The following is a 9,446-nucleotide window of genomic DNA, read 5'->3' on the forward strand; positions in this document are numbered from 1 at the left end:
CTAGGGGTGGGTGGGGGGGGGGAAGCTGTGGGCGGCAGACAGCTGGAGCCGTGATTCACAAAAACCCGACTTGGCGTGAAAACAAAGACATGCTACAACCCAGACGAGGTTCCTTCATCACGAGAGGAGCGACTGAGTGAAGAGGAGGGAAAACACTGTGATCTCGCTGGAGTTCAACGGCCACTTGAAGCTCGAGACGACACATAAAAGTCAGGACCAGAACCCGGACTGGACTCGTGTGTGTTGGAGCTACAGAGGTACAGTTATGGGATAAACCAAGTGCCGAGAGGTGAGAGGATGTTTTCTCTGGCTGGACTTAAACAAACCACAAAGGAGAATATTTAAAACCACAATGCACCTGCAACTCCTCTTTTTCCACTTTCACTCCAGCTGAACTTCTGAAGCCATTAAACTTTGACTGTTTGATCTCTGAAACTTTTGCTAAAATATTTCCAGAGGAATTAGTTTGTTTTACACACCTGCACCTGACAAACCCTCTCTTTATGTACCCACCACTCCTTTCATCCTGTTTACCCTGCAGATGGCTGCCACGCTGGCAGGTGGACGCAGATGTAGTCGCCTCGTTCAACATTAACCGAATCAGACAAAATAAACGGCCGCCCCTGAGCACGAGCTGGAGGCAGGAAGGCAACGGAGCAAGTCTACATTACTGTGACATGTAGTTTAGATTCAAAACAGTCAGAGGCGTATTGGCCTGTAGCAGAAGAGAAAGTACTTCACTACCACATGTCAACAGACTGGAAGAAGCTAAAAATGAAAAACAAACATGTACAGTCTCATATGTTAGTTTGTCAGGAGTCAATTTATGTGCAAATTACGTCAAAATGAGATGAGTGACACAGCATGAAAGATGTGAACAATACTTCTTCTGTTGTGGAGTAAAGTAGCAGATATATAAGACGGATCTGATGCCCGCAGCCTGCTGGTGGGATCATGTTGAGTGTTGCTGGTAACGGTGGTTTCCTGCAGGGTGTGGTGGCACCAGCATCACCGTCATGGTGGTCTGTCCTGTTCTTAGTCGGTCTCCAGCTCCCCCAGCTGAGCCCGGTCCAGGCCACCATCTGCCCGTCCCTGGGCTCCTCCCAGGCGGTCAAATGCCTCTGTGCCTCAGACATCCTCAGCTGCACCGCCCTGGGTCTGGAGCAGGTTCCCGGAGAAATGCCAGTCTCTGCTGTGACTCTGGATCTCAGCCATAACCGGGTTGCGCAGTTGGAGGGGGGCAGCTTTGAAGGACTTTATCGATTGGAGACATTACGGTTAGCTCACAACCAGCTGACTACCATTCACCCAGGGGCGTTTCGAAATGCCTCTGGGACTCGGCTCCGACACCTCGACCTGTCGTCCAATCAGCTTCGTGTTTTGGAGCGGCATTATTTCGTAGATTTGCCAGGATTGGAGGAACTGCTGCTGTTCAACAACTGTATCAGCCAGGTGAGGAACGGAGTTCTGGCTGGACTGGGCAACCTCCACAAGGCCTACCTCAGTCATAACCGTCTCACTGACTTCCCTTTCTTCTCCATCCAAGAGCACAGCCACCCTCACCTGTCCATGCTGGACCTGTCCTCAAACCGCCTGCCGACACTACCCCTGGAGGTTATATCAAACTTACCCCTTTCGCTCCAGAAAGTACTCTACCTTCACAACAACTCCCTGGTGTGCGAGTGCTCAATGTACGGACTGTTTCGGCATTGGGAACAGAGAGGTTTCGCCTCAGTGAGAGACTTCAGGCAGGAGCACACCTGTCTGGTCTATGGGATTCAGAGAGGTACTGTCCGCTTCTTCAACAATAACCGCTACTTTGAAAAATGTAACTTGACTGTGATGAGTGGGCTGCTGAAGGAGCAGGAGAGCAGCGTTTCGGTGAGGGCAGGAAAGGCACTGCTGCTGCACTGTGAGACCACTCTCACCGGGCAGCGTGTCACCTTTCTCTGGGTGTCACCGAATCAGGAGTATGTGGCTCCACCAGGTAACAACGGCTCACTAAAGATGTACACCAACGGCAGCTTGGAGATCATGGCGGCTCGTCCGGAGGATTCTGGTATCTACTGGTGTATGGCTCTGGACCAGCAGCAGCAGCGCAACGAAACTCGGGAGGTCAACGTGACGGTGGAGCCGCACCACAGCAACGACCCTCACGAGTCCTTCAACACTGGATTCACCACCCTGCTGGGATGTGTGGTGAGCCTGGTGCTGGTCCTCATGTACCTCTACCTGACGCCCTGCCGCTGCCCTCCCTGTCCTCGGGCCTCGACCCCCGCCACGGCTACCGCGAGCCAGGTGAACGAGGCCGGGGCAGGGAGCGCCCAATCCTCCATCCTCACCCCGACCCCGCCGGCAACCACTGAGGGCCCGGGCCGCAAGGTCAGTACCAACAAGCATGTGGTCTTTCTGGAGCCGATCAAAGAGCAGCAGAACGGCAGACTGAGGGCGGGGCCGGTAGCTGGGGCGGTGCAAGGACACTTGGGGCCAGGTTTACTGATAGGGGCAGAGCAGCACTCAAAGCTCCACAACCAGTCGCAGCAGCAGAGGGCAGGGGAGACAGACTCCATCATGTCCGTGTTCTCAGACACTCCCATCATGTTGCCATAGCAACGGGACTAAGAGAGATGCGGACTGGCACTGTCACCACCTCTCACTCACTTCCTTTCTCAACTGTTTGCCTCCTCACCACCTCCCACTGCACCCAGCACCAGACCTGAGCAAAACAGTAATCCCACTCTGACTTTTAAAATGTGTCTTTATTTTGCTTTGAGGCGTTTCGACTGCCTGTGAAACAGATCAAGTGCAATTTTACGAGGTTGAATACCAAATTTACAAGTATTATTGTTTGCCCAGGTCTGCCCACTAAAGCCCTACAGCCATGAACCAGTGCACTGTGACGAGAAGGGCTCAAACAGGGACAGGTTTATGGAGAACACGTAGGGAGTGCAGAGCAAACAGACAAAAAAATAGCAAGAACTCTGGGAGAAGCTGCAGAAACTGCCTCTAAAGTCTGAGCCAGGAGAACTGACATGAAGCAACGTGAGCATGGACTGCAGCTGAAAGTGCACAGGGCTGACCCTTTAAGCACGGCTTGTACCTTTAATGAACATTTGCTACAGATGCCTTCTTGTCTCAGACAGAGATATAGAGAGAAAAATATCTTTTTGTAAAGCTTTTTAGCTTTTTCTTTTCTTTTCTTTCCAGAGTCGGTGTGTCAGTTGATTAGAGCCAAAAGAATGTGCATAGTGTAGCTCTGTCACATGTGAGATGTTTTAGAGTAGACAAGCTAGAGAAAGAAGAAGAGCTTTTAGCAAGTAAAAATAGAAACTGTTTTAAAGGGTAAGGTTTGACTCCCATCCTCCTCCCTCCTCCTCCTCTTCCCTGGAACATGATTACTGTCATCAGTCAGAACAGAAGTTCAGGAAAACAAAAAGGGAAATAAATAAAAAAACATCAGTTGAAATGATTTATGATTTATGCTGGAGAAGAAGTTGTTCAGTGGAACTTTTTCAAACGTTAATCAATGAGTTTTTCTATTCACTACGTCTGAGACAATAAAGGGTGAAAGATTTGCCTTTGTGTGGTGAATATACGGCGGATTGACGGGACAATCAGGGCAGACGTGTTTTTGTTTGATCACTGTATTCACTGCATCCCCCCGTCCTCGCACTGTCTCCTGTCCTCTCTTTATCTGTGTGTTAATAAACCTCTGTATCTGGACCATCCACTGTGTGTGTGAGTGTGCATGTGTCCCTACAGTCTCTGCACATTCAGCCTCCAACGGCTGAATAAACTCAACTCAACGATTTTTCACACATTCAACAACAAATGTATGATTCAGTTTTGTGCCAGCTCACAAAGGTTCAAACAACAGACTTCACAGTGAAGCTTTCTGTCTGTGGTTCACATATTCTGCTGCTTTAAAAGAGACAAAGTGACAAAAGTAGGCTGACAACAGGACATTGGGATGATCCCGGGAGGATTCAGACAGTCTGTGTTGGCTCAAATTAGAGATGTAATGATACACACATCCACGATTCTGGGTTCTCGATATGAATCTCTTTAACAAAATGACGGAGACAAAACTTATTTTCTTTATCAAATTATAGAATAAACTGTAAAACTTACATTTTATTTTCTTAAGTCCAAAATAGAGAGCCCTCTGCTGTTTAAAAAGAGTATCAGCATTACTTTTTGATCTCATCGTCTCGCGACACATTGTTATAAATATATATATTACAGATATAATGCAGAAACAAACAAATATTTAATTCTAAAAGCATTTCAACCTTCTTTAAAACATATAATCCAATCTGATTCTATGACATTCATGTTCCTCAAATTTAAAACCAAAGTTTCTTTACATTTCACAAACTGTTTATCACTAAAATCCGACCTCAGAAATCAGTGTGTGAATGTGTTTGAATATATCAGAATGTGAAATAAAACAGGTTTAAACTGGAGCCTAATTACACTCACACACACTCACACACACACACACACACACTAGGATGGATCATTAATCTCCCCTCTACATCGGCCCTGTTCATTTCCTGTGTTGCCTTCATGCTATAATTCAAATCAACAGGATATCAGTGAACGTCACAGAAGATCCTCCACAGCCATAAATAACTGCAGAAAATCACTGATCATTATTCAGATCCTAACAGGCCATTATTCTACAGCCCAACAGGGCGGGGGTTGGGTGGCAGGGGATCACATCCTGCAGGTATTTACACTTTATTAACACACACACATCCATCAAATGATTTACTGCATAACAACAAACAAAGACTCTGAATTACACCTCCGAACCTCGGAGGATGATTCCCAAACGTATTCATCAGAGATAATGTGTGAGGTCAAAGAACTGCTCAGGAAGTTCATTAAAAACTATTAAAACACTTTAATAAACAATTAGTCAATAATGTCAGTTTCACCAAAATCAATGAATACAGTCAATGCTAGCTAGCTAATGTAGCTATAAAGTAGGGCTTTGCACTCAGTGAGGCCATAGATTGTCTGTAACGGCCCTCAGAAACACTCCGAAGGGAGGAAGCGTTCAGACTACATGTGGGAAATAAGCAGCAGCTGTAAGCCGCCACTCCCTGCATGTACAGTGTGTTCTGGTCACTGGTGTAATTCCCTCTCTTGTAGCAACCATTGCGGAAGGAAACTGACGATCATTAAGAAACAGTGCAAGTAGTTTGTGAATATTAAACTTCACCAACTGAGAGCCAGATTGCTCTCTGGATGCACTGGGTCAAACTCATTATACCAAATATCAGTTTATGAAATCCAAAGAGTTTCTTTCTGTTCTGGACATTAACACTAGAAGGTGGAGTAAAAGATACTTTAAATTATTTTAATATCTCTCCTAGAAGACATTCATAGTGTTCCCTTCTGTTACTTTCTCAACTACTAGTGGTGTAAACATTCACCGGAGTCAGAAATCAGTTTTAATGTTATAAATGATGATATGTACTTTATTCTAATAATAATAATAATAATAATAATAATATAGATGCGACTACATCAGTTAACGGATCCCTCGATGGATCTAAATGATTAATTCTCTTCCAGTTTTTCTATACTTAAAAACAAAACTATAATTGTCTACATTAAGCAAATGTTAGGAACTGTATGACATTGCTCCATATTAAAATGTATTGTAGGTCATGTATCTGGATACGTATGTGATCGTCTTACAGGGGGCAGAGGCTCAGAGCTGAAGGGTTAATGGGTCTACAGTTCTCACTGTGATGCACTTATGAAGACATGGCGGGCAGAGCAGACATTAAATATTCAGGAGGTTTTCCCTCATGCTCGGCCTCTGCATCAAAACTATTCAGCGTTCGGTTGAAAGTTGTAAAGCGCACGTACAGTGATCAATCAAAAAAATAAATCAATCAGTACCAGTCCGACCTCACCACGACTCTTCTGTTTATTTGACCAGTTATTGTAGTTTCCTGTGAGTTTGACCAACGAGACAGAAAAACAAGAATTATTTTGCCAATGAGATGAGTTTCGAAAGCCAGACGTTCATCAGTCACCATGGTTACCAGGCGGCCAATGTCACTGCCCGTTCTGGATGGAGTTTGGTTTTGTTTTGATGGAGGATATTACTTCAGAAAAAAAATAAATATATATATTCGTGGACTCGGTTGAGACCAATGGCCAAGTCCAAGTGCAAACAACAACAAGTTTGAGACGACTCAAATACTAACCCTAACCCTCGATCCATACGTCGCCTAACAATTAGACTACTACTGGAAACAAGTTACCTTCAATCTTTTATGATTTATCCAAAACAAACAATTATTTCTCCTGCAAAACAATGTCAGACATCACAACATACATCGCAATTTAAAATCTGCAGTGAAATCAGACAATTTAAATAAATAACAGTTCAAATTAAGTCAAATTAATTTTATTTTACAGAACATTCATCTTCCTAATCAGCCTTTTAAAATAAGTTTATAAAGTAGTAAAAGTGTTCATGGCATGTAGAATTAACAATTATCAACCACAACAACACGTTTCCAGGACAACAGACTTTATTTCCAGAATATTTGGTCTTTGGTCATCAATTTTCATGATTGGAAAATTAGTCTTAGATTTTCCAGGTTTTCCAGCTATTCCAGGACGCGTGGGAACCCTGTTCTAATTAAGGATTTAAAATAATTAACGGCGGACCGACTTTTGTCCGATTTTTACTTAATTTTTTTTTATTATTTAACTTAATAAAACCTATGAACCTCAAAGCGAAAGTGAATTCCAAATGCCAAAATAATACTAATAAATCACTAACATGGTTCATAGTTTCTGTGAGAGATGTACATTTCGTCCATTTGTAGTCCACACGACTTCTTGCTTTCAAGAGGTCGCCATCTCGTTCCCTAGTCTCACACTTCAGACGCTAGCATGTATAGAATCGTGTCTGCTGTGCGTGTGCGAGTCCACAGCTGACAGTATTATACCGTAGTATGATAAAGGTTTCACTCTGTACACATTTCACACACCAACAGACATGCAGCCGCCCACTCAAACAGATTCAAAGCATGCCGTGACACCGAGAGGCCTTTCGTATGAGCTAATGTTAGACAGCATCAACCAGAAGAGGAAGACTTACTGCTGCGTTTACAGTGGACTTCCACAGAGAGACTGAAAAGAAGCTGAGACGAAGGTTGATATGTCTGCGTGGTGAACTGCTTTTTCTTCACAAATCCCACATCCAAGATAAACACGCTTCTTTGACCGCTGGTTTACTGCAGTGTGAAGCTGAGTGAGGTCAGAAGAAGAGTCGAGGAGGAACAAGACAAAAGGAACAATAACAGAAAGATAGTGGAAGAAAACACAAGGCAGTGTTTATGCTGAGCAGCAGTAAACAGTTATTGTTGGAACCGTCTTAAATCACGTCGCTGTCGGCCTCCAACAGCTCGGTACGGCAGAAGACAGGGAACAAACACGGATGGACACATAAAGACAGGCAATGATAGCACGGCATCACAACATGCTGAGTTCCTCGAGACTAAAGCTTTGAAAACATGAAAACGGGACTGAAACATATATCAATCAGCAGATCCAGGACCAGGAATCAACAACTACTCTCTCATTTAGAGGAAGCAGGAAAAATCCACATAAAGATCCTTTAAATGTGGTCATAACTTCCACATTCACACCTTCATCTGCCAGTCTACAATCTTTCAGTCTACAACAAGCTCCTCCTGAGTTCACTAATCCTTCACATCCCTTCAGATGAGATGTTGAGGAGCTAAAAGCTGAACGTTTTGTACAGCACAGAAAAGCAGGAGTTTGAATTTCTTACATTTGCATTTCAAGTATTTCACTAAAACTTTTATCAACCTGTGATTTAGGATGAGTGAGCAGCCTGTAAAGCATGAAACATGATCCACAGCACAGAACCGACTCTTCCAACCTCCATTAAGAAGGAATCTCCATCTGATGCTCCTTCTACCCTCTCATCCTCTCCACTAAAAACTCAATCATCATCAATTATTCATGAGAAGCACAGATTAAATAAAAGCAACGTAAAAGAAATCCCATCTCCCTGTAGCTCCCTTTCTTTCTCTCTCTCTGTACACTAAAACAACTGAGAAAGTACAACAGTAAGTTAAATCATTTATTCTTTGGAAAGACGTTATAGAAGAGATATAAAATACTGAGTGTTCAGATACATAACATAAGATGAGTCAGTCTAATACATTTTTCTTGTTTTAACCAAAAGAGCTGTAGCTTTGTAGCTGTTACAAGGAAAAGAGAAAACCGGTTATGGCCAAAATCCATTGGCCTGTTCTGGACAATGCTCGTGATTCACCAGAAGTTTGTTTCAGAAGCGTCTCTCAGCTCTGATCCGCAGCCAGTATGGTTTTTTACAGAAGAGGCAGATCATGTTGACAACTTAGTAATGACCTTTTGATTGCTTCTGACAATGGACTTGTCTCTGTACTTGTATTATTAGATCTTAGTGCTGCATTTGACACCATTGACCATAATATTCTTTTACATATCATATATAACGCGAGTATAAGGATAACTTGCTGGGCGGGGCCGGAGGTATATATACAACACACGGGGACACAGGCCAGAGAACGATCTGTGGCGCTTCCAGGTGTGGTCGGTCTCTCGGAGGGCGAGAACACCCGCTCCACCAGCGTTAAGCAGTGAACCTAGGCTTAAGAGAGCATTGGTGGGCTCCTGGTTCGCAGTAGGCGAGCCCTGTATAGTTAGCGGCTGCCTGGACAGGGTGATCCAGTGAACCATCTTTTAGGTGATCGCCTCGCGTATATGGGCCGGTCAGACTATCGGCGGCCATTTCCCATGGATGCACTGAGCTTTGTCCCTCCTCTTCCGTCTCTCATCTCTCATTCTGCCACTCATTCATGTCCCCGATTAATGCCATGTTACTAACCTTCACTTCTTCCCTGGATTCTTGTCTTGTATCGTCCTGCCAGCGCTTCTCATGGCGATCCTGGTGGGAGCCTCGCTGCCATGGGTCGTCTGCTAGACTAGCCAGGTTGCGCTAATATCACTGATATTATGTTATTACTTATTAGTTTATTAATTAAGTATTATTATTCGGCTACAGTTACTGTTGTCGCTGCCCTCGCTGTCCCATCGCTGCCTGCCTGTCATCGGTCTTTTCGGATGCGTCGTCATCGCATGCTATCGTATTAATGTAGTTGTTGCCTTCTGTTGCTTTGGTTGCGTCGTCTCTCTCTCTCTCGCCCCCCTCTCTCCTCTCTCTCTCAGCAGGCGGCGGGCCCCGAACGATCTGTCGAGGGTCGGGCCTCGTTAAGAGCGCAGTTGTTGTCCTCTGCCCTGGGTCTCCAGGCTTGCTCATGGGGTACTGTTGGATCTGCTGAAATGTTAAAGGAGTTCGGTCGCGACCTGCTCTGGTTTGAAAAGTGTCCTGACATAAC

The 9,446-nt window shown here is 44.5% G+C and overlaps 1 protein-coding gene across 1 annotated transcript; it reads left to right on the forward strand.

The window, feature by feature from the left end:
- On the forward strand, nt 1–3,718 carry amigo3 (adhesion molecule with Ig-like domain 3; the record flags this gene model as incomplete). Its single annotated transcript, XM_035661836.1, is given in 1 exon segment — nt 1–3,718. A coding segment is annotated over 1 exon segment (1,656 nt). The 3' UTR covers nt 2,611–3,718.
- Nucleotides 3,719–9,446: the final 5,728 nt, after the last annotated feature.

This window comes from Morone saxatilis, unplaced genomic scaffold, assembly GCF_004916995.1.
Source record: "Morone saxatilis isolate NCDOM2014 unplaced genomic scaffold, NCSU_SB_2.0 Contig18, whole genome shotgun sequence".
In the NCBI taxonomy this organism is placed as follows: Eukaryota; Metazoa; Chordata; class Actinopteri; family Moronidae; genus Morone; species Morone saxatilis.